This window comes from Lissotriton vulgaris, chromosome 5 (assembly GCF_964263255.1).
Source record: "Lissotriton vulgaris chromosome 5, aLisVul1.2, whole genome shotgun sequence".
In the NCBI taxonomy this organism is placed as follows: Eukaryota; Metazoa; Chordata; class Amphibia; order Caudata; family Salamandridae; genus Lissotriton; species Lissotriton vulgaris.
Genome location: NC_141693.1, coordinates 882483231 through 882510065, shown reverse-complemented (window position 1 = coordinate 882510065; position 26835 = coordinate 882483231). Strand labels below are relative to the sequence as shown.

Here is a 26835-nt window from a genome sequence, read left to right as displayed (position 1 = left end):
CGTCAGTTGGGCACACAGTGTAACAAGGTCGACCGGTGCCGATCCGGATCCAAGTCTGGATCTAAGGGAACCCTACGGAGCTGAGGAGGAAGCCACCGACGCCGAAGGCCCAGGGCCCCCAGCCGAGTCTGCGTGCATGAAGGCACGCCGGCAGGGTGAGGCTGCCCAAAGATGGCATGCATCACTTCGTAGAAACTCAAGCTGGACAGGGGTTGCACTGGGTCCCGGAAAGGGAGGGAACCCCGTTGTCGACCCAGCAGGCTCCGCACGCGGAGCCATTGGAGGGGCCCCACTAGCATCCCTCATTGCGTCGGACGAGGGACGGGGAGAAGTCGAAGAGCGATGATGCTTTTTCGACTTTTTGTGCTTCGACTTACCTGGCCCGGGGTGCAAAGACTTAGAGGAAGATTGGAGTTGGTTCCGCGACCGGTCCCTCGACCTCCTACACAACCAGGACCTCGAGCGACGCGGATCCGACTGCCGGGCCTCGAGCAGCTTTTGGGACCGCTCTCACAAAGACTTCGGGCCATGATCCGGCAGTCGGAGCACGACTTGGGGTCGTTCTTGCGCTCCAGGCAGTAGAGGCACACGCGGTGCAGATCCGTCACTGACATGATTCGGTTACAGGAACCGCAAGCCTTAAAACCGGGCATCCCTCCTGCACCAGGAGTCGATGGACTCCAACAACAACAAAGTCGACAAGTCAAGAAAAAATTCTGTTAAAAAGTGACTGACGGCACCGCTCTCTCCGGATCTGTGCTTGCTGGGGTTGAAAAAGAACCAACTCATGTGAGCGTGCGAGGGCAGCATCTAAGTAGCTACCGCAACGTCATCCCAGTGACCAGGATGCCGAACGCAGAGTCAGAAGCCACCTTCCGACGCGCTGGGGTAATGCTGACGCGCAGGGGTAATGCTGACGAAAAACTTTCCAGATCCAGTCCGACGCCTGGGAGTAATTCTAAGGTAAGGAATCTATAACTAACTGTTTCTTTCAGATAAAACGTTTAGGTGTCATCAAAAAAACAACAAAAGTTAGGAGCAGTGCTCCCAATCTGCATCAGAAGGCGATAAAATAAATTAGAAAGGGTTTGCATGCCAAGGTGGCGTTTAAATGAAGCTTCGCTCTGTCACTTCCGAAGCAGAGAGATGCCAATGCACAGCAGCACAGAGCCCCACCAGCATGCAGGAGTAATGCTGTGAAGATTCCTGGATCCTGTCTGGCAGACGAGCAATATTCAAATGGTGAGGAATCTACAGGTAGAATTATCCATCAGTATTTGCAGCATCACAGGTAACATCTATTTGGGATGAAGATGCATACTCATTCGCTAAAAATAGGCTTGGCCTGTTCGCTACAATCATCTACCAGCTTTTACAGGAAAAAGGAAATGTAATGCTACAATTGTGTTGGAACTGGCCCTTTTTGCAGGGTTATCCCCAAACATTTTGCTTCTTCCTCCCTTATTTTTCCTGACCTGTGGCTGTTGGCAATAGGACTCTGCGCACTTTACCACTGCTGATCAATGCTAAAGTGCATATGCTCTCTGTGTAAATTGTTATTATGATTGGTATATATGATTGGCATATTTGTATCACCAAGAAGTCCCTAGTTAAGTGCACTGGGTGTGTCAGGGATGGTGATGACAAATGCTACTAGTGGGCCTGCAGCACTGATTGTGCCACCCACATGAGTAGTGCTAAAGTGGTGTCTCAGGCCTGCCACTGCAGTGCCTGTGTGAAGTCTGAACTGCCATGTCCTCCTGGTCAGTGTCCCCACTGGCCAGGACTAACCCTTCCCTTTCTGTGCACATTGGTCACCCCTATGGAAGGCCCAAGGTACCCCCTTGGGCAGGGTGCAGTGTATGTGAAAGGTTGAGCATGTACTTGTGCAGGTGACCTGCTCTGGTAGTGAATTACAGCCATTTTCGTTTTTCACTGCTGCAAGGCTATCTTGCTCCATAGGCTATCATGGGGGATGCTGGCTACAGTGGCTACCAGCCACTGTAGCCATAGGAACAAGATAGGACATAAAAGTCTGGTATCCCTGAACTCAGAATTTAATAACACATCTTTTAGGAAATGTTTTTAAATCCTGTGTTTGAGAACAGCACTTTTAGAAAGTTGCTGTTCTCTTGTCTGACCTTTCTGTGTGCCTTGGCCTGTTTGTGAATTGACCGTCTGGTTTGAGAGTGACAGGGGCTGGGGATTCCCCAGGAGGCTGGCTGAGTCATCCCTAGGCTGAAAGACTGCATTTTCAACTTGAGTGGTAGGAGGAGATAGCACCTGGGCCTGAATAGGGCTGTGCCTGCCTTCCACAATGCTGGCTCCACCTCCTGTTGGGCGGCTGACGACCCTGCCCCTCACTCTGAAAGGAAAGGAGAAGCCAGGAAAACAAAGTGCTCAAGTAACACCCAGAACTGGTTCAGACTGGGCTCAGGGCCCACTTGCACAAAGAGAACAAAGACTTTTAGGGGTATAAGTAGAGGACCCCTGACAACAGAAAATGAGATCATCCTGGAATCAAGAAGGAACCTCTGCCAAGGAGAAAGCTGAAACTGAAGAAGGAAGACTGTCCTGCAGTTGCTCTGCTAGACTGACCTGCTGTTGCTTTTCTGCCAAGGAGAGGGGAAGGACTTTGCTTTGTGCTGTGTCACCTTGCTTGAAGGAATCTCCAAGGGCCTGAGAGAGAGCTGGCTCCCTGATATGACGCCGCAGGAACAAAAGGACTTCACCACCAGATTCCCTGAACTCTACTGAGAGAGTTCTGTCCTTACTGGAGTGCGTGGCCCATGTGTGGTGCCTCTGGAAGTTGTACCTGTGTTTGGGAGCTGGAAACCAAGCTTTTAAAGACTTTGCTACAGAAAATGTATTGCAATCTCGGCCGAGCAAGAAAATTCCCGCCGCTACGAAGACCGAGATAGTCGCAGCGCCCGCTGCTGCTGCCTGAAGACGTCGCACCTTTCGTTAGCGGGAAGATTTTTTGCCGCTGCGAACATCGTCGCAGAGCCTGTCATCGCTGGGTGAAATCATCGCATCACATTGCTGCGAGAATCGTCGCAGAGCCATCGCATCGAAGAGATGCGAGAGAAAGATAGCCGCTGGACCGTGCATCGACGCCCCGGAGATCGTCGCAACACCCGAGAATCATCGCATCGTGCCTTTGCGGGAGAAAACGTCATACAAAAACTATGCACCGGAATCCATACATGTGGCCGTCTTCCCCATACAGTCCGGATTCGTCGCAACATGCCCGCTGCTGCAGCGGGGCTGTCGCTAACGCCTCCCCAGGGTCTCAGGAGCAACGCATCGCTTGTTTTTCACCGCTACAGCTTCTGTGTTTGGAACTTTTTATCGCTAACAAAGGTACTGCGGCTAAAACGTGACAACTGTGGATAATTTTATCGCTAATCTCAAGAAAATTAAGAACTCTTTTGCAACCATATTCTTGAACTGTGTATGTTGGATTTTTGTCGTTTTGGTCTTGTGTAGTGTAGATTAAATACCTTTATTTTTCTAAACTGTTGTGGAGTCAGTTTGTGGTGTTTTCACTGTGTTACTGTGAGTGTTGGTACAAATACTTTACACATTGCTTTTGGATAAGCCTGACTGCTTGTGGCAAGCTACCAAGGGGGTGAGCAGAGGCTATCTAAAGAGTGTTTCCTCCTTACCCTAACTAGAAGCAAGGGTCTCTATTTGGACAGTGGCACCTACCTCTGCAAACTAGAGACCCCCAGTTCTAACAGTAATGCTACAATGGTTTATCATACATGGACAGAGAAGTAGTTGTATTAGCTATTTTGACTGATGAAGTTGAAACAACACCAGCTTTTTATCCCATAATATCTAGTCATTTGCCTTTAAGATTTGGCACAGCAGAACATGGTGTTGCTGGTTTAGGGTACCTTCTGCAGTCAACATTATGGAGTCTGCCTTCACTTTATTTAGAAGTCATGCAGGGCCATATATTTACAGGTTAAATAGGTGAAACGTTTCGCCAGATTAGGCATGTGTGGCCATCCCTCCTCCAGAATATGGTTTGAAAATTAAATGAGGCTTCTCAATGGCTGCTCCTGGGACATTGATTTTTTCTGAAGCCCAGTTAAGCAAGCTGCGGAAATAATATAGGTCATCAGGCTGAGAGACCTAAGGCACAGGTTCTGGGCTTGGGTTGCCACTTCGAATATAATTATGCCACTGTGTCCTGTTACACACAGTCTTGCCCTTCTGCATGATTCCCCTATAGATGGCTAAAAACATACTGACTTAAAGAAATATCCTGTTGTGCATTGTGTAGTTCTTGCTCAGATATTGGCTGATTTCACTGATCATCAGTTAGCATTACCGGTGGAAGCTATGTAACCAGTTCTGCTTCAGACGATTGTCAGCCCTGAACTGGCTGAGGAGTAATAGTCAAAAGGGGAGTCTAAAGAGAAACTGTACTTTTTTTGGGGGGGGAAGGGGGGCATTCGGCTACACAATTCCAGCATTAGCTGCTTCATCGAATTTATAAATTAGGTAAGAACTTGTAGCACTGGATCTTGAAGAAAGATGGAGGTTAAGGTTCTTGGTACACCTAATCATCACCCCAATCTCTGGGTACATAATGCATGTTCAAATAATAAGACCCTTATACCTACGAACCAGCAAGGAATTCCATGTCATCATGAGCACAAACTGGAGTCTGGCTACCATCTGCACTGGCACAATAACGTAAATTTCTGTCACTTTGACAGGATGGAGATTCTGATAGCGTTTGTGGCAGTGGTTCTTGTGAGAAAGTGCCATCTTTCTTGCATGGTATGCCCCCACTGCTTGCTGATGTACTTTGACTGAGTGTACCTGGGCTCCTGGCAATCAGATGCCCAGGGCCTGTGTTCCTTCCCTAAATTGTGTTGAAACCAAAACCCAATTGGCATCTCTGGCCACATGTCAGCCCCTGGTAAATGGTACCCAGGGCACTGTGACCAGAGAAGACCCCTAAGGGCTGCAGCACTTATTGTGACACCCTTAGGGGGACAGACAGACAGACAGACAGACAGACAGACAGACAGACACGCAAACACACACAGACACACACACACAGACACACACACACAGACACAGACACACACACACAGAAACACACAGACACACACACAGACCGACACACAGACATACACACAGACACACAGACACACACACACACCCTTTGCCGGCTGAGTGCCTTGGTGCAGAACTAAACAGAGTTGACATGGCACACATCCCTGTGTGCCATGCCCAGAAACACACTGCCCTGGCATACCTCAGTCACCCCTCTAGCTGGGTGCCCTATGCCAGTGGTGTGGGCACAGGTGCATGAGCCCTCTGCCCCTACAGTACCCAGGGCCATTCCTGTGCACTGTAAGTGCAGTGATGCCATTAGGAGTATATGGTGCTGGAAGGTTGTCATTACGAACTCCAGAGCATCATAATGGCTACACTGAAGACTGACAAGTTTGATATCAAACCAGCACTGATGCCAGTGTGGGATTTCATGCCAAATGCAAGACAGAGGGCATCTCAGAGATGCCTCCTGAAACCTAACCAACTCCCAGTGTCCTGACTGCGTGGCTACAGAGGCTGCCACCACCAGACATGTTTCTGGACCCCTGGATCGAGAGCTTGCCGCTCTCGGGGGCCTGAAACAATGCACATCCTAGGACGAGGTGCCAAGCCTCCTCCCCCAGGATGGGCAGGGGAAGTTTCAAAGGCATGCCGCCTTTGTGAGCTTCTCCAGGCCACTTGCTGTACTCAGCAACAGGCCCCCACCGGTTCTGACCCCAACTCTGAAGGGAAGACAGGCTGGAAACCCTAAGTGAGGAAAGGGGGTGTGCCAGCCTCTGCCAATCCCACCCCTCAGGTGGGAGAGGCAAGGTGAAGCACAACTCCGGGCTACCGCCATCTTGAGGATGGGGATCCCTACTCAATCAGAGCTAGGCTCCTGGCCCCCTCCCACTGGAAAGTGGCAGGATAGGGGGTGTACTCACCCCAGGACAGGGACCCATTGGTCCCTGCCCTTGCCCTGAACCTTCCTTCCTCAGACCCCGATCTTGAAAACAAGAAGAAGAACAAGAAGAAAGAAGACCTGCCGTGCAGCTGCTAACAAGAGGACAACACCAACTGAGTTTGCCCCAGCCCTACAGGCCTGTCGATCTTGGAACCAGCTCCTGCGAAACTCCGGCGTCTCCAGTGGTCAGCAACCTCGAAAACCCCGGAGTATCAGACTGCCTTGCTCATCTAAAGACTGGGACTCCCACAAGCAATGGTTCTGCTCAAACAGCTACAACCCCTGGTGTCAGCCAGGAACTGCGAATCCAGCACACTCTGCACCCGCCGAGCCAGGCCAGTGCCTCAGTGGACAAAGACTACGAGGACGTACCCCCAGCGACTGTGACCCGGAATCCTGTTTCCAAGGACCCTCCTCCACGCTCCAGACGATGCCTGCAGCCTCACAATAAGGGACCTCTCCAACCGCGACCAGCTGAGGGTAAGATTTCCCAATGCCAAAAGACACCCCTGCACCCGGCGCCCCACGGCCCCCTGTGCCCAACTCCTGGGTGTCTACCTATCCTCCAAGATCCCAACTTACCTCTCGAAGTGGTGGTCGCACCTGAAGAATCTCCGTCCCAGAGTCTGCAGCCTTTGTTCAATTTCCAAGTCTCCCATTGAAATCCATTGGGCGCCCGAAGGCCCAAAAGTACCCTGCACCCAGCCGCCCAAGTGTCATTGGGAGTGCAGCATCTACCCTACTCTACTTGCCCTGAGTAAGTGACCAGGAGCTCAGCTCCCACAGCCGCATGGTCTGCCTGCTAGCAGCCACTAACCAAAGGCCCCCAATCCTCCATAGGATAACATTGGGGTTACTCAATCTGCACCCGGCTGCCCCTGTGGGTGTAACAACTGTACTGACCAGATCCTGGGAGACCCCCCGAGTCTACCCCCAGACCCTTAAATATGCCAGCGGAGTACTTACCCAAAGACCGATAACTTGCTTTCTCCATAGGGTAACATTGGCTGGGTTCACTCCGAATTTCTTCCAAGTGTCGATTTTTCAAACTTACAAATATTCCTTAAAAATCGTCCGAACACTAAACACGAAATTACTCACCTGCAATCAGGAGAGATCCCAGTGCTGTATCTTTGAGCTCAGCACTGCACCTGAAAAGTAATTATAACAGTGATTTATTGTTAACTCAATTTTCCTCCATAGGAATACATTGCCTGGTTTTTGCCAGAATTTCTTCTCTGTGTCGATTTTCAAAACTTGCACATATTCCTTAAACATCGCCTGTATAACAAAAACGATTACTTTCAACTGTTTACAGGACATGCACCAGGCCTGAATCCAGGATCCAGCCCCGAGTAAGAAAAACATGTGTAAAGTGATTTTATTGCATTTACTTAAAACTTCCCATTGAGCTCAATGTTATTTTGTGGTTAAACTTGTGTTGCATATTGCAACAACTGTAACTATTGCATTCCAAAACCTATTGCTATTTGAAAGTATTCAATTGCAACATCTTATTTTGAGAAAGTATTTATGATACCTATTGTGGTTAAAAAATAAGGTAACTATATATTTTTTTATATACAAAACAATTGGCCTAGAGTTCAGTTCTTTAGCGTGTGAGACCATTTGCTGACTGAGTGTGTACAACAAGTGCTTTACACTGTTTTCTGATTCTGCTTGACCAAGCTACCACTTTGGAAAGTAAGGTTATATTGAACGAGGGAGTAATCTATCCTCAGTGTGGCCTCGTGCTTTTTTAACTTTTCTTTATGACATTAATATGTTGTGCACACGACTGTGGCACACTACGTTGCATTAAGCTAGTCTAATGCACGTTATATATGTCTTCTCTTTCTTTTTCCTTTCTTGTCCTAGGTTTTGGTCAGGAGCAGCAGAATGGCCCACCCTGCCAAGTATTTTGGGTATTTACTTTTTAATTATCACGTGCACTTCACTATTCTTTTTATATCCTGGTCCTGAAGAAGCGCCAATGACCTTAGAGGCAAAAGAGGCACGAAACATGTTGACCGTTTTCATGATACCTAGGCATAATGTGCCATTTGGGATTATACTCTAATTAAGAGTTTTTATTCTGCCAAGAGGGTTACTACATCAAAATAACTGTTTATAGGTTACCCCTTGACAGTTTTTACTCACTATGCACGCACTTTGTTACCCTCATATAGGACCCACACCCTCATGCACCATCCGGCATGCCTCAAAAGATCTCCGATAAAGTGACCCTTCGGGGGACACGTTGGGGATTGCAGCGCTGGCCCAACGAGGAGCAAATGCCCTATGATGAAGCATGACACCCCTTGGGGTGTGTGAGGGCAACAAGAGGCAAGACATGTTCTTTCCCCTGTTTTGATGGGCCTGCTCTACCTAGGAATCCTCTTTTTCGGGTTTGTTCTTAGTAGATGGCGTATGGGTGTAATTTGTTTACCCTGCCCGTGGAACAGTGTCCTATATTTGTCATATATATCTAACTTTAGCCTCTGCCATACCTCTGGGGACTGTGGACTCTGTGCACACTGTACCTTAATTTGGTCCAGTATATACAGAGCCAATTTCTTACAGTTCTGGAGTGGTTCTAATTGGCAATAAGGTCGTAGTTGCTTACTGGTTTGTTGATTAATTATTGCTCATCGCTGGAAAAACTGCTGACTAGAAAGACTTCACGGGTGACAGGGAAAGTTTTGTTACATATGGAGTTGTCATCGATGGTGTGCGTTTCCCTTTGGTCTTCAATCACACAGTCGTCAATGTGGCCCTTGTCAAGATGGGAAAGAGGTCTGGGGAGACGAAGGATGGCCTCAGCTTGCTGAAGGCATTAACTCTTATTTTCTTAATTTCTGAGAAGACCACCATAAGCAGGAGTCTGTTCCTAAGTGGCAGACTGGGGGAATATGTTGGTGGGGCGCATTTTAGTCTCTAAAGAGAAGCCTGTGATGCATTTCTATGAGATATAGAGCTTTAATTTGCAACTTTTAGCCACCATGAAAGGACGTGAGGTGACATCGTGGACCAAGGGAGTCAGTCATCAAATAACAATCATTCGTCACTGTGATTTTTAGCAATGGAAATGCTCCAGTTGTTGGGGTCATGTCCTGATTTATTAAGGCAGTAAATACTTTTTGTGTGGGGACCTTCAGAGTAAACCTTCCAAGCCCAGCGGGATGCATAAAGCATTACTGGAAATAGGTAATGCGAGGGCGTGTCAGCCATGGAGACGGTGCTCCTAGGGCTCAGCCTCCCCACCACAAAAGGAGCAGAAACAACTTGCCTTCTGTAGCTAAAGGTAAGAAAAGGTCGCTAGGACAAAAAAAAACTGAATACATTTGAGGCTTAGAAGGTAAGAGAAGAGTACAAGAATTCCCTGTTGTCTGCAGATATGCAGGAGACAATTGACAGTTGGAACCCCTGAGGAGGGATAGAGATCTAAGCTTCTCCATCTAAATAGCCAGTGTTCGGTTCACATAATGAGGTGAATTGGCTACATATGTTGTATAGCTGTTTAAATGTTCGTTTGCAATTCATGGATACTACCTTAACAATCATAGGTTCCCAGCAGGACTTCAGGGAATAATTCAAGTATATGAGTGTATGAAAGATTCAGTGCTGGGGAACTAAGCAGCACACGTCTACAAGGAATTGCATTATGGTCTCTTCTTGAAAAGCTGTTAATTCCCTGCATTTCTACCAGAGTTTTTTCAGCCCTGCTTAGTTAGCTTTCACACAATCAGATACTAGGATACATGTGTTCTCTCAGGGAAAGCTTAAATGATTTCTCCCTACTTCACCTTTTGTTGTGCAGGGCTCTAATTCAATTTTTCCGCTTTTCAGAGGCGAATGGCTGACTGGGGGTTGTTTGTTACCTCGGGCTCCCAGTGACAGCGGGTGCCATCTTTGATTGGGCTTGTAGAGGCATGAGGCTCCCCTGAGACTCCACCCTCGTCCTGCCCCTATTTAAACGGCCAATATGTGTCAGCGCAGCGGACGAGCGCAGCGGGCGCGACGGAGTTGCGCCGGAGTTAAGCCCGTCTGCGCCCGTCCGCGGCAGGCCGGGGCACGGGGCATGTCACTCTGCTCCCTTCCTTACCTATTCCCGTTCTGCCCTTATTTCACTTCAGAAACCTCCCCTTTCTCCCCCCGAGGCTTCAGTCAAGCATGCCATATGTGGCCTGCCCGCTTCCAGGATTCATTTTCCTGAGATTATTTCACTCCCCCCCACTTACAGTCCCCCGGCCCTAGTAGGTAAAACCCGCCCTACCACTTCGGTACCTGCCCCCAATTCCCCCTTATCTGTGATATACTTAAACACTCGGTCTCTGGTCAGCCATAAAACTGACATCTTTTATCTCTTAGGATCTGAACAACCTGACATCTTGTTCCTGTCCGAGACCTGGCTCACAGATGACTCCTCTCCTGATATTCTGGCTGCCATTCCTCCTGGATATTATTTACTGCAAGCCAACCGCCCCTCTGGTAGAGTGGGAGGCGGGGTTGCTGCCATCATTAGTCACTCAATCAGGTTTTCCCCTGTGTCTACCCCCAGCATCCCCATGACTGACTGTCTTACTCTTAGGCTAGAGCAACCTGGGTCCTCTCTTGTATGTGTCTTAGTTTACCGCCCTCCCCAACCCATGCCTAACTTTTTAATTCACTTCGGGGAACTCATCTCCCAGCTAACCATCAATAACACCAATGTTTTAGTTTTAGGCGACTTCAATTACTGGCCCTCTGACCCCCACGAAACCCCTGATTCCCTTGCTTTCTCTGACCTTATGCTGGGTCTCAATTGCACCCAACATATACATACACCCACGCACATAAAAGGTCATATTCTGGACCAGGTATGGACCTCTTCTTTAGTTATCTCCACTCCCCTTGTCCTTCCATGTTCCTGGTCAGACCATCTACTTATCACTTTTTCCCTTGCCAAGCCTCCCTCGGCCAATACCACCCGAGAATCTAACTTTCTGGCACGCAACTGGAACAAGGCTGATCTTAACAAATTCACTTCCCTCCTGAGTTCGTCAGCCCCCTCCATTATGGGATCCATCACTTCCATTGACTCCCAGTCTGATCATCTTACCCAATGGCTTGTTTCAGCCGCTGACTCGGTGGCACCTTTAAAACCTGTTAAAACACGGCGTAGTCACGACGCCCATAGGTGGTTCACCGAGGAACTTAAGGCACTGAAACTTAGTCTCCGCCAGGCCGAAAGGCGCTGGCGTCGAGGATACACCCCCGAGACTAAGGCTGTCTTTTCCTCTCAAATGAGGGAATACAAATTTGCTATAGCCCGGGCTAAATCTAGCTATTTCTCCAACAAGATTTTGAACTCCACCAATAAATCTAAGGATATTTTCTCAATTGTTGAGGAACTGTCCAATCCAGCTAGAGTCACTATCGCCCCGCTCCCCTCCCAGCCCCTATGTGATTCTTTGAACCAGTTCTTCGTGGACAAAATTGTTAAAATCAAAACCAGCATTTCCACTCATGCCCCACCCGACCCTCCCCCCGCTAACACTCCCTCTTACCACATCACTCATACCCTTTCCCAGTTTCCATCTATCTCATTAGAGATTTTTCTTTCCCTCCTGCTCAAAGTCTCTTCTGGCTCCCCTAGCGATTGTTGCCCCCCCTCTGCCCTGCGAGAAGCTTTTACTTCCTGCCCGGACCCCCCTTTGGCCCTTTTAAACAACTCTTTAACCTCAGGGGTGGTTCCGGCCTCCTTCAAACGGGCAGAGGTGGTTGCTATCTTGAAAAAACCCACGGCTGACCCGTCCACCATGAGCAACTACCGTCCCATCTCCCTCCTTCCCTTCCTCAGCAAAGTCCTGGAGTCTCACGTTACTCAAACCTCACTTCCTTTATAGAGGACTCCTGTGTCCTGGACCCCCAGCAGGCTGGGTTCAGACCTGCGCATTCCACAGAAGCAGTCATCCTATCTGTGATGGACGAACTACGCAGGGGCGCTGACTCCAACACCTGTCAGGCCCTGGTTCTCCTGGACCTGTCGGCCGCCTTTGACACGGTCGACCATGCTATTTTGGTCGACCGTGTCAGAGAGGCTGGCATCCAGGGCACAGCTCTGGACTGGGTGCGCTCTTTCCTGACCCATCGCCATCAAGCTGTCAGGCTGTCCCAGTTCTCTGCCTCTCAAGTTGAACTGACTTGTGGTGTCCCGCAGGGCTCCTCCTTATCCCCCCTTCTTTTTAATTTATACCTGGCCCCGTTAATCCGCTCCCTCCGTCGATTCAATGTCTCCGCGTTCAACTACGCAGACGACATTCAACTGGTTTTCACCATCGATTCCGGCGACCAATCCATTTCCACCTTTCAAAATACCCTCTGTTTTATCAGTGATTGGATGGGCACAAACCATCTGAAACTCAACCCCGACAAGACGGAGCTGGTTCTTGTCGGGGGGCCCTCCAATCCCTGGCACTCATCTTTCTGGCCTGCCAGTCTTGGCAACCCCCCTTGCCCCGTCAACTCAGCAAAGAGTCTGGGAGTGGTCATAAGTAACGACCTATCTATGACACCCCAGATCAGCGCAGTAGTTTCCTCTAGCCATTTCCAGCTCAGGAAAATACGCAAGATCTCCCGCCTACTCACCTCCGATGCCCTCACCGTGGCCCTGCTTGCGCTAGTCAGGTCTCGGCTTGACTACGCAAATGCACTATATGTAGGCATTCCTGCATACCAACTTAGGAGACTCCAGCTGATCCAAAATCAAGCTGCCCGCTTGATCTACCACCAACCTAGAGATCAGCACGTCCAACCTCTCCTAAAAAGTCTTCACTGGCTTCCGGTCTCTGCCCGATGTAACTTTAAGCTTGGTTGCATAATTTTCAAATCCCTCTCTGGTCATGGCCCCTCTTTCATTTCTTCCTTGCTCCATCCTTATGTTCCCTCTCGCACCCTTCGGTCATCCCAATTGGCTTTACTTTCTACCCCCAGATTCAAGCGGAAGAAACACAGTGGCCTTAGGTTTTCCTTCTTAGCCCCGTCTTTCTGGAACTCCTTACCTCTTTCTCTTAGGTTGTCCTCCCTTTATTCTATGTTCAGATCTTCTCTTAAAACGCACCTGTTTACTGCAGCCTACCACTAGTTTCATCCTCAGTTGGGTTATTTGCTGTCTCTCCTCCCTGCTCCCTCTGTACAGCGCCAGGAAACCTAATGGTGTTAGCGCGCTCAATAAATTAATTTAACATAACATAACATAACATACTCCACTCAACCATGCTTATATGGTGGACTGAATACCACCATGTGACCACTAATGTTAGAGTGCAGGAGCTCTGCAAAATTGGCCTCACCAGAGGCCAGCAAAGCAGAAATAAGAGTGAACCTTGCTACCAGTGTTTCCCATCATGACAGTCCCTGCTAAAGAAACACTAAATTAAAAGGTTGCCTTCCTAACTCCTTTCATGTTGTGGGGTATTTGTAACCAAAACTATCATCCCATATTTTAAATGTAGTGGACTTTGTAGCGGTGACACATGTTCCACAATTAAAATATACAAACAGCCATGGCCGTGAATCCCGAAAAGGATAATGTTACTTACCCAGGAAGCATCTGTTCTCGGCATGTAGAGCTGTAGATTCACATGCTTTCAAAGAGACCTTCTTTCAGATACACTAAGACAAGATAGTTCTCCACACCAACCCTAAATTGCTTTCCAAAGTTGTTTCTGCCTTTCACATAAACCAATCGGTTGAGTTACCAATTTTCTTTCCTCCACCTGATTCTGTGGCAGAACGCGCTCTTCACATGCTTGACATTAAAAGAGCTTTACTGAACTACACAGATAGGACAACAGACTTTCGCAAAACAACTGTTGTATTTGCTACACTTCACAAAGGCAATCTTACCTCTAAATCTGGGATTTTGCCAGATGGATTGTTAAATACATTCAAACATGTTATGCTAAAGCTAAAATAACCAACTATTCCAAGTAGAGCGCATTCCACTCGCAAAATAGGGGCTTCTGTGACCTTTTAGGTAACATTCAGCTAGCTGACATATGTAAGGCAGCTACATGGGCCACACCACAAACTAACATTATTGCGTCGATGTGTTAGCACGTTAACAACTAATGTAGGCAAAGCAGTACTTAAAACACTGTTCCACACAACTGCAACACCTACAGGTTAGCCAATGCCGTGGGAGTACACTTCTTCATAGTCTATGCAAAGCATGTGTATCTACAGCATACATGCCTCGAACGGATGTTACTTGCCCAGTAAGCTTCTGTTCTAGGCATGTAGAGATGTAGATTCACATGCGCCCACCCGCCTGTGAGAATGTGCCCTCTTTCTGCATGGTCGAACCCACTTTTTGCAGAATTGCTGATGCTCTTTGACTGAAGGTGCTGTGGGCACCTGCTAATCAGGTACCAAGGGCCTATGTTCTTTCCCTAAAACTGTATAGAAAATAAAGCCCAATTGGCATCTCTGGCCACATGTCAACCCCTGGTAAATGATACCAAAGGTACTCAGGGCACTGTGACCAGAGAAGACCTCTAAGGGCTACAGCACTTATTGTGCCACCCTTAGAAGCCCTGTACCACTACACTCACACACTGCTTTTGCAGGCTGCGTGTTCTGGTGCCATGCACACAACCCACTACCCTGGCATAGATTAGTCACCCCTCTAGCTGGGTGCACTATAACAGTGGTGAGGGTACAGGTGCATGAGCCCTGTACCCCTACAGTGTCTAAGTCCATTCTTAGACATTGTAAGTGCAGTGCTGTCATCAAGCAGACCCTCCAGGATTTCGCGATTTCCCGCGAAATCGGCACTTTTGTTAAAATGCCGCGATTTTTACAAAAGTGCCGCGAAATCGACACTTTTGTAAAAATCACTGCATTTTAACAAAAGTACCAGCGAAATCGGCACTTAAATGTCTTCGCTTTCTCTAAGAAAAGCATTTTCCTCATTCTGGAAATTCTTCTCTGCTGGACATTCTTCTTCCCACCACAGAAAAGTGCATCTTTTACAACTCATGAAGGGATGAAAGAGTGAGAATTGCTTGTGCTTTAGAGGGTTAAAAGTACCAGGTGATCAAAATGAGGGGCAATGGGTGCCCTGCAGTACCTCTGTGTGAGCTGTGAAAAAGGACCATGATTGAAGAAGAAGCCTGCAAATGTGGGACGGTTGGCCACCCCAGACTTTTACTGTTGTCCGTACCACATTTATCTGCGCGTGATAATGAATGCCTAAGTGATTATCTGCTTTCCAGAAAGTACACCTCAATTATTACAGAAATCAATACCTGAATTAACATTGAGCCAGACCACAGCCGGCCAATGTTTATGTAGGGGATATACGTCTAAGCACAAAAATCTCAGTAGATCCTTTCACGATTGGTGTGTCATTTACATTTCAAATAGACTGCGGGAGCTTCCCATTCTGCATCATAAGTAGGACACTGAGTGGCTTTAATGTGTGTGGCATGCGATTACACATCTCCTAACACACGATGGTGACATATGGCAATATTGCGTGTCCCCTCAGTGCAGCACGAGAAGAAGAACTTGGCTCACTCCTTGAAAACTAAGAGTGTGGTGCTCGAAAATGGCAACAAAATATGGTATTCAGATGACAAAGGAGAGTATGGTTCTGCGTGCGACAAAACAATGATGTCGCAATGTACACATGGCAATACGACATTCAGATGCATGGTGTATTGTTTGTTAGAACAACGCAGCTCAGCAGTTTAAGTTGCTGTGCTGCACAGAAGGTTGAAAAGAGTGCAGAGCCATATTTATTCAAAATGGCCAGGTCATTCCGTGCGCTGACACACTACAAATGCAGACTTGACTTACTCAGAACAGTTAACTGTATTCAAAAGACATAGGAGGAGTGTTCAATCTTTTAACAATTCCCTCACAGGTTAGATTCACAGTCACTAACCTGTTAGTCCCACTGTTCAATTTCAACATAAAACGTCAATGTACCACATTCCATACAAGCTTCAAGAGGAAACTTATAACCACAAAGAATTGTGACTTCATGAGGAAAAAAGTGTGAGAAAGGTCAGAAAGCACTTTCAGGTTAGCAAATGTGAATCTGACCTGTGATGGAAGTTTTAAGATTGAAAACTACTCCTTTGTCTTTTAAATACAATTAATCAGACCCTCCAGGATTTCGCGGTTTGCCGCGAAATCTGAACTTTTGTAAAAATGCTGCGCTTTTTACAAAAGTGCCCGCAAACTCACCCGCTCTGCCTCTCTACTTTGAAAGTCTTCAAAGATGTTGGTTACTTTACAAAATATTGTCTTTTCCCTCACTTTTAACAATCATGCGCAAAATGCAGCAGTGCTAGCCAAATCATGTTGGCTCATACAACAACACTGCTTCTCATTTAGCGCTTAAAAGATCAGAGCGCAAGCAGATTACATCAGTCTAAAATGATGAACCCCAAACAGTAGTGATATCATAAAAAAAATTCCAGTATAGATGATGAAATGCCTTCCCACAAGTCATGAAACAAATGCTGTTGCAGTAAGTGAAACCAATTACAGTGGCGGCTCCTCTGCGGACTCCTTTCTAGGCAGATATAGACATGTGCTGGCGCAAAATGCCGTCACTGATAACGCAGCTAGGCAATGGTTAAAAGGGCAGTGCCTCAGGCCATATTCTATAGGTGGGCGGGGCCGAAAATGTAATGACATTTGAAAAGATCACTAGATGGAGAGGGCCTGAAAGTCACTCTTTGGGTATATATGTATTTATTTCTATTACGATTCTTTTTTATTTAACGCCCGTCCGCGCCTGGACCGCGCCCAGCGCCAGACCCCCTGCCCCTCGCGCTACCCAGCCCCCCCGCGTTACCTACGATGCCGCCACCCTCCTAGCCCTTAACCCCGGTCGCGCCCCCAACTGCGTCCAAGCCGTTCCTGGACGCACCCATGGACCTTTCTCTTGCTACTCCTGCAAATTCAGCGGCACCGACAACATCTCCGCTACGACCACAACACAGACTCCCGACCCCAACCACCTAGAATGCATCCTTCTCAACACCCGCTCGGTCCACAGGCACGCCATTGACCTTTGGAACCTACTAGACACCATCTCTCCTGACGTCGCCTTCCTAACGGAAACATGGATGAACGCTTCCTCCGCCCCTGACATCGCCATCGCTATCCCTGATGACTATAAGATCACACGCAAAGACCGCACCGACCATACAGGAGGAGGAATCGCTATCGTCCATAAGAAATCAATCCGCATCTCAACCAGCTCTGACACCAACCTCGCTAACTCCGAACACCTTCACTTCCAGATCCACATCGACCCCAAAACCACACTCCGAGGCACCCTCCTCTACAGACCACCAGGACCCCGCGCAAAATTCAGTGAAGACATCACAGACTTCATCACCCCACACGCGCTCCCCTCCAAAGACTACATCCTTCTGGGAGACCTCAACTTCCACCTTGAAAAGATCAACGACCGCAACACCGCCACCCTCTCGGACAACCTCGCCAACCTCGGACTTAAACAACTGGTCACTTCCCCCACCCACATCGCAGGTCACACACTCGACCCCATCTTCACCTCCAGCAACCATGTCTCCTTCAGCCACACTACGGATCTCCTCTGGACTGACCACAGCTGCGTTCACTTCACCTACAACAAGCCGAAACCCGAATCATCCACCTCCAACCAACTCTACAAAGAAACTGGAACAAAATCACCACAGAGCAGATCTCCACATCGCTCCTTCTAACCTCCCCAGCCCTCTCTTCTAACGCCAACGAAGCCGCCTCCAACCTCACCCTTTGGTTATCCAACACCGCCGACACCTTAGCACCACTGAAAAAACGTCAACACAAACTTGGCATCAAGAAGGCCTCATGGTTCAACGATGACCTCAAGAAGTCCAAGAAACTCTGCCGTTCCCTTGAAAAGGCCTGGAAAAAAGACCAATCCACCAGCACCAAGGACGCCTTCAAAAGCGCCATCCGCACTCACCACCAACTGATCCGAAAAGCCAAGAAAACAGCATTCAAGGATCGACTTGACAACAACGCCCACAACAGCAAGGAACTTTTCAACATCGTCAAGGAATTTTCCAACCCCTCGGCCAACTCCAACGACATCACCCCCTCTCAAACCCTCTGCGATTCCCTAGCCTCTTTTTTCCACAACAAGATTGCCGACATCCACAACAGCTTTGACAACCAACCCGGAAGCCAACCCACCCTACCATCAGCTGACCATCTTCCCCCCGTTAACACCCTTATAGCCTGGAACCCAATCTCCACTGAGGACACCATCCGCCTGATGAATTCCATCCACTCTGGATCCCCCACAGACCCATGCCCTCACCACATCTTCAACAAAGCAGACTCCGTCATAGCTCCGCACCTCCGAGACGTCATCAACTGCTCCTTCAATTCCGCTACCTTCCCAGAAGACTGGAAACACGCTGAACTCACCGCCCTTCTGAAAAAACCAACAGCAGACCCCACCGAACTCAAAAACTACCGCCCCATCTCGCTTCTTCCATTCCCGGCCAAAGTCATCGAGAAAGCTGTCAACAACCAGCTCGCCGCCTTCCTCGAAGCCAACAAATCACTCGACCCCTCACAATCTGGCTTCCGAACCAAACACAGCACTGAGACCGCCCTCATCGCAGCAACAGACAACATTCGAACTCTACTGGACAATGGAGACACAGTCGCCCTCATCCTCCTCGACCTCTCTGCAGCCTTCGACACAGTCTGCCACAGCACCCTTTTACAACGCCTCAGAAACATCGGAATCCAAGGAAAGGCACTGGAATGGATCACCTCGTTCCTCACCGGAAGAACCCAGAGAGTCCGCCTCCCACCATTCAAGTCCGAGGCCTCTGAAATCATTTGCGGCATACCACAAGGATCCTCACTCAGTCCCACCCTCTTCAATGTATACATGAGCCCCCTCGCGGCCATCGCCCGCCAACACAACCTCAACATCATCTCTTATGCGGATGACACTCAACTGATCCTATCTCTCACCAAGGACCCCAGCACCGCCAAAACTAACCTACACGAAGGAATGAAAGAAGTCGCCGAATGGATGAAACAAAGCCGTCTGAAACTGAACTCAGACAAAACAGAAGTCCTCATCTTAGGTAAATCCCCCTCTGCATGGGACGACTCCTGGTGGCCGGAAGCCCTCGGAAATGCACCCATCCCGACAGACCACGCACGGAACCTTGGCGTCATCCTGGATTCTTCACTCTCAATGAACAGACAAGTCAGCGCCGTATCCTCTTCCTGCTTTAACATTCTTCGCATGCTCAGAAAAACATTTCGCTGGATCCCCTCCGAAACAAGGAAAACAGTCACCCACGCTCTAGTCACGAGCCGACTGGACTACGGAAACACCCTCTACGCAGGTACCACCGCTAAACTCCAGAAGAAACTACAACGAATCCAAAACGCCTCAGCCAGGCTCATATTAGACATCCCACGCAACGAACACATCTCTGGTCACCTTAAAGACCTCCACTGGCTACCCGTCAATAAGAGGATTACTTTCCGTCTGCTTACCCACGCACACAAATCACTCTACGACATCGGACCAGATTGCCTCAACTCTAGGCATGGGCGGAAAATCCGTTTCGCTCGCGGATTTTGCGGATTTTCGGGAAATTCGCAATCCGCGAGATTCGCAAATCTCCCGCAAAATCCGCAAATCCGCGAGCAGCGGATTTTGCTCGCACTGGCCGCACTGTTCGCGTGAGTTCGCGTGAGTTCGCGCCCCGCGAATAAGTGCAAAATTGCAGAAATACGATTTTAGCAAACTGAAAGTAACTACTTACCAGGTTCAAAAGTTCAGGCTCATCATTAGTAGCCATTTCCTGTAGTGCTTGCTGAGGGGCCCCTCCAGAGTTCAGTTGCCAGTTGCAACTATTATGTGACCCTGCTCTGAACCTCAGAATAGTTACACATATGCCACAAAGGTCCTGAATTACAGCTAAGGGAGACAAGCAGGAGCCAGGCTGGCAGTTCAAATCCATTAATCAGCCCCTAATTCATTATTGTCAGTTGGGGCAGGGCAGGTGTTGTAACTAATTTTGCAACAATGAAAGCACTTAGCAAGTGCAAAAGTTCACTAATCAGGAAGCACTAAGGAAGCAGGTGCCAGCTAAAAAAATATTCTGTGACACATTAATCAGCCCCAAATTAATTCAGGTCACTTGAGGCAGGGAAGGTGTGCTTGCGTTGCCACAATAATGTACACCGACTGGACAACCAGAGGGTGCTGTGATGAAACAGAGGGTGGCATGAGTAGTCAGAGAGTGGCAGTGGTGACAGAGAGTGGCAGTGATGAAGAAGAGTGTCCCAAACAGGCTGGACACGTAGAAACAACAAGTTCGCGAAACTTGCGACCCGACAGGTAAGTTCGCAATTTGCGACATTGTACAAAACCCTCGCGAACTGGCAGAAACCCGCGCAAACACACAAAAAAAAAAAATCCGCAAATTCGCGAGAATTCCCGGATTTTGCGGATTGCGAGTTCGCAAATCCGCAAAATTCGCGAACGCGAGATTCGCAAAATTCGCCCATGCTTACTCAACTCTCGACTGTCCTTCTACACCCCCTCCCGCCAACTTCGCTCTTCCAGCCAAGCCTTCGCCACTGTACCTCGCATCAACAAGACCACCATGGGAGGCAGATCCTTCTCATACCTGGCTGCCAAAACATGGAACTCACTCCCCGCTTACCTTCGCCTCACCCAGAATCACCTAGCGTTCAGAAAGCAGCTTAAAACGTGGATATTTGACAAATAATCCTCCTCCCCCTCCTAAGCGCCTTGAAACCCTCTGGGTATGTAGTGCGCTATATAAATTTTATGACTTGACTTGACTTATTAGCTACAGCTGTGTCTAGGCCAAACAAAGTGTCTACATTGTAAATAAAGCAAATATACATAGCTTCATGTTGTTAAATAACTCAAAAAACTAAGATATCTGTGTTTGTTGTAGGAAAAATGGCCAAATAAAATGCTGCAAAATTGCAGCAAAATTTCCATATTTGTGCCGCTAAATATAAATGTTTGTGCCGCTAAATTTGCTAATCCATGCCGCTATATCCAGGGGGGTCTGATTAAGAGTATATGGTGCTGGGAGTTTTTCATTACGAACTCCACAGCACCACAATGGCTACACTGAAAACTGAGAAGTTTGGTATCCAACTTCTTAGCACATTAAATCCCAAACTGGCATCAGTGTGGGTTTGAAGAAAATGTACACCCTGAAAAACGACCTACCACTAGTGTCCAGGCTGAGTGGCTGCTTTCCGCTGCCACCACCAGACATGATTCTGGACCCCTGGGTTGAGAGCCTGCTCATCTCGGGGGCCTGAAACAATGTACATCCTGGGATGAGGTGCCAAGCCTCCTCCCCCAGGATGGGCAGTGTGAGAAAGTGGCTCTATGTATACTGGACTAGAATGAAGTACAGTGTGTATAGAGTCCACCAACCCCAGAGGTTAAAGTCAGAACTGACCTTACTCTCCAAAGTGGTAGCTTGGTCGAGCAGAAAGGCCAGAGGACAGTGCAAAGCATTTGTTGTACACACTCAGTCAGCAAAAGGTTTCACACACTCAAGGACTGAACTCCAGGATGGGCAGGGTTCACAAAGGGGAAGCTTCAAATGCTTGTCGCCTTTGTGAGCTTCCCCAGGCCACCTGCTGCTTTCAGCAACTGGTCCCCACTGGTTCTGACCCCCACTTTGGGCGGTAGAAACAGTGGGAAAAACAAGTGAGTAAGAGAGGTGTGCCCATCTCTGCTAACTACACGACTCAGGTGAAGGAGGCGAGGTGAAGCACAACTCTCAGTCCCTGCCATCGTGCAGAAAGGGGGACCCAGCTAACCAGGGAAAAGCTTATGCCCCCCTCCCACTGGAGGGTGGCATAATAAGGGGTGTACCCACCCCAGGGAAAGGATCCATTGGTCCCAAACTTTTTACTTATCTGTAACGCCCCTAAATCTAGTGTAAAGGGGCACCCCTGAACCTTGCTTCCTCAGACAAGAACCTAAAAGAAGAAAAGAAGAAGATCCGAACAGCCGTGCTGAAGCCAACAAGAGGAGGAGGCCCACTGACTTGGGCCTAGCCCTACCAGCCTGACCCCACCTCAAACCTGCTACAGCGAAATCCCGGGGTGTCCTGCAGCAGGCAACCTCAAGAAACCCTGAGGACCTGCCTGCCTTCAATCCCAAAGACTCTGTCTCTCTTGAACACCAGATTTATTCAAACTGACTCCCGCTCCGAGATTGCACCACTCTGCACTAGACACCCACCGCCAGAGTGGCCCAACACCACGAGGAGGTCTCCACGGCGATCCTGACCAGAGATTCAGTGATTCCTGACCTGCCTCAAGCAGACGCCTGCAGCCTCAAACCAGAAGGTCCCCTCAACCATGACCAGGAGCTGGTAAGAAGATCCGACCCTAAAAGGCACCCCTGCACCCGATGCCTCACAGCCTTGGGTGGCCCAATCGACGGTGCCTAACCAAACCCCAAGATACCAACTTACCTCTCCAAGTGGTGGTCGCACCCTGAAGACCTTTGTCCCCAAGCCTGCAGTGCTTTTGCAAAACCGAGACTCCCCTTGAAAGCTACAGGGATTCCGATGCCAAAACAACTCTCTGAACCGGGACGCCCTAGTGCCGCTGTGGGTGCATCTTTTGAGCTGGCCCATACCCCCATGTGCCCTGAGCTTAACCACAGGCGCTTTGCTCCCATAACCCAGTGGCCTGCTCGTCAGCAGCCACAAACAGGAGTCCCTCTATCCCCCATTGGGCCTCAGCACTCTGCACCAGGCCGCCCTAGTGCCGCTGAGGTTTTAACAAGAGTGCATCCTTGACCTTGGGGGACCCCTGAGTCTAACCCCAGAACACCAACTCCCACAAAAAGTACTTACCTTTAAACCAATAACAATATTTTCCTCCATAGGATAACATTGACTGTTTTTCTATGAAAAGTTTCTAAGTGTGGAGTTGGAAAACCTAAGGATATTTGTTAAAATTGTACTAACAAAAATGCTTTACTTACCCGTTTACAGGAAATGTCCCAGTGCAGTATCCAGGAATACTGAACTGTGTAAGAAAAGTAACCTCAAAAGAAACTTATCTATAATTTTCCTAAAAATCCTATACAAAGTATAAGTACTGTATTTAAAAAGCATTGCATTGCTCAGTGACAATATTGTAAGTGAAAACAAAGTGCATATTCAATTACAATCCAAACAGTATTGCAACTGTATATTTACTGCAAAGTATTCATCACTTACCTGTGTCAGGCTTGCCTGGTTTTGGGAAATAAAATAACGAAAACAAATACAAAAACAATTGATCTGAAGTACAGTTTGAGTGTGTGAATTCATTTGCTGACAGTGTGTACGACAAATGCTTAACTCTGTCCTCTGATAACGCATCACAACTCGACCACACTACAACAAATAGAGAGTGAGGTGCTATCTACTTTACCTCTACCTACCTTTTGGGTTCCACTGGACTCTGTGCACACTATAACTCACTTTGGTATAGTATATACAGAGCCAGCTTCCTACACCGCCACCCCTGGTACCCCTATAGTTATTGCAGTTCTTCACTACACATTTATAGGCATGGAAATCTATATACTACACTTTCTTACTCCATTCTCACCCTCTGGCAGGAAAACAATCGGACAATGGAGTCAATGCCCATGTGCACTATCACCGAAAGGAGGGGTCATCTTACCTAATGACTAGGAAAGACTTATTTTAACAATGTGCAAACATCCGGGCCCAACGCTAGATGGCAGGAGTATGCAAATCATGTGCATCTACAGCAAACAAGCCTTGAACATATAATTATTTACTGCATTACATTTATTACACAAGCTCGTCACATGAACAAAACAAATACAAATAGCAGGTTTTTAAATTTCTAAAGTTAAGAGAAACAATGACAATTTTCAAAGTCTTGTTAAAACTACATATTTGGGAGATGCAAATTCCAGAAAAGACACACTAAAGCAGCACTAGATCTTGTAGAAGTCCAACATCTGGCTGGCACCCTTTAGTATTTCGATCAGTGGAGAATTCATAAACGACACACTCCTAAATAAAGGTCCAAAACTTACTGTAACGAGATCTAATGGTGTTTGCCCCTCCTGGTTTTTCAGAGACGGATCAGCTCCATGTGACAACAGCAAGGCACACAGTTGTGTTCTTCCCTTTTGTGAAGCTTCATGCAGTGGTGTGAAAGCCCATTTGTCAGTAGCATTTACACAGGCATTATATTGGATAAGCAAGGCAGCTACATCCACATGCTGCAAAATACAAATTAATTAGGTTTGCACTCTGCTGTCTCTTCGCAATCTCCAACCTACTAGGAATTCTGAATGCAAAACATTGACTACATCAGCAAAATTATCTTAGACTAAATGTACTAGTGTCTTCTTAGATCGGGTGCCGCTAGTAAGGAATTATCTCAGACCTAAGTCAAGGATTCAGACCACTTAATACCCAAACACACCCAATGGCAGAATGCCGCTTTCAAAATCTAGCTTTCTATACAATGCAAAAACCCATGAGTAGTAAATACGAGCGAAAATTACTGTACGACTCTGTAGTGATTCAGGGAAGTTCATTGTAGAAAATTACTTCAACTTCTCCTTTAACAAATAGCAAATGTTGTATTTACAGAAAGCCTAGGAAACAACTAGAGTTGTTTAGCCACACCATTACGTTCTCAGAATGCCAAATATGCAATGTTAACTTTTGTGAAATATGCTTCAATGTCTTTTGAAACATGTTTTGTTTGAAATTGAAACCAGCAGACGTGCAAAAATACATCAAACTTGCACTAGCCTGCTCATTAGCAAACCTGTAAGCATGCCCCAGCCACCCAAAAAAACAAAATAGGTCTCAGGACAACAGAAGATAGTCCTTCCGTGATGTCAACAGCAAGACAGACAATTCTGAAGGATTAGCTCTCAACTGCACATGATAGGTTTTGCAATTTCTCCTATATTTTTATTATGTCAATAGCACGTATAAATAAGTGGCCTACTTGCTGCAATGCAAAACAGAGTCTTTTAAATCTATAATGCAGGGACATAAAAAGGACTATCTTGTCAAAACAAGACAGAACCTGCATAATTTGTGCCAGCAGTGCAACATATGAGCAGCAAGGTCATGCAGGTATAGAATGTTGGTGTGAACTTTACATATCACTAGAGGGTCCTATCAGTCTTTTAACACCGAAATGTATTCAATGCAAACCGTAAAACTAACAACATTTTACAGCAAATGCCCGAATAAATTAATATTTACAGATCACTTCAGCTTGAAGTGGTCAATGGCAAGTATTTTTAAAAACATTGTTTAGCACTAGCTTTGTGAAGTATGGTTAATATAAGATAGATTATGTTCATGGTGCAGGACGTATAACTCAGCAAGGATAAATAGAATAGCTGGAAGCTTAAGCTGTAGGTGTTTCCACTGCTGATCAAGTTCCTTGAGCAGCAAGTTCAAGAAATCAGACCTGTTTTCCATGCCTTTCCATTCAAGAACAATTTATAATTCTGAACCTTGAACAAGCCAGATTTATGATAATCAATACTTCTGTAGGAAGTTCTATCTTCTCTGATTCCCACATTGAGCTTTGCTTTGGAAAAAGCAGACGATTCTCATTATTACCAAAGTGGAGAGTCAATTGCGGCTGAGAAGTGCAAGCCACGGCTATTTTTAAAAACTCCTTTTATTGCACATGCTGCATTTAATTTAAATTTGAGGCATTCGGACGAAAGAAGAATCCATTACAAAATCTAATTCTCCTTTAAAAAGGACAAACAGTATAGGATGCAGATAGATATTACTCGCACAAAAGCGAACTGAAAGGACCTTCTTTAAGGCTCGATGGTGCTCCACTATCCTCGCTGCAAAGCAGTTGCTGGTAAGGCAGTTCATTTTGTTGGTAAGGTTAGAGTTCAGATCGCTGTTATTTTCCAGCTATGCTTATGGGTGAAATGGGAGGCTAGTTCTAGTTCAGTGGAGAACAAGGATTTCAAACAATCAATTCTTCCTTTTCCATCATGCACCCTGTTTGAAATGTATACACATGATGCTGGGACAGGAACTCGTTCAATTAAAGCAGTGGGAAAAGCACGAGGACCACAAATATACAGAGGGTCAACCTGCAAGGTTTACAGTACTAGATTCATAGAGTAGGCAATAATGCTTTTTAAATATGCAACACGATAACCAGGTGGCATCTCAGCAGATCTGACAGGTGGGTGGAGTTTTTCTAAGGAGAAGCAGTAGCTGCTTTACCCACAGCAAATCCACAGTTTAGCTGATTAGAATTGTCATTATAAAATGAAAGGAGCTGCAAAAAAGTATCCATTTACGGAAAATTTGTTTTGGGACGTTAGCCCACAACAAACACCATCATAATTATCAAACTATATTATTTTTCCAACATGGTATCTCAACTCTGTTGTTACGTCCAATGTATAAAATTATGTCTTCAGTGAAGATAAGGGCAGGAAAAAGAAGTGAATAAAGATAGTCTATTCTCTGTGGAATAAAATACATAAGAAAAAGCCTGGATGAATTTCCAAATATTATGGTGGAATAAATAAGAAGTATAAGGTTTGTAAAAGTAAAATGTTATCATCTCGCACCTAAATGATGTAATAGCAAACAAGAAAGCAACCTTCGAAAAAAAAATGCTGAAGGTTGAATTGATGTATACATTTGAAAGAATTGTCAATTCGTTTTGCAATAACTATGTGACATCCC

At 47.1% G+C, this 26835-nt stretch overlaps 1 protein-coding gene across 2 annotated transcripts in view; it reads right to left on the bottom strand.

Annotated features, from left to right (window-relative positions):
- The window catches only part of TNKS2 (tankyrase 2), a 691336-nt gene that overhangs the window by 391407 nt on the left and 273094 nt on the right, over positions 1–26835 (bottom strand). Inside the window, exon 18 of one of the 2 annotated variants that reach the window (XM_086922459.1) lies at positions 24171–24359. The exons of the other annotated variant lie outside the window; for it this stretch is intronic. Within the exon in view, the coding sequence (XP_086778585.1) occupies positions 24171–24359 (189 nt within the window). The remainder of the gene's footprint in view (positions 1–24170; positions 24360–26835) is intronic. 2 annotated transcript variants of the gene reach the window in all.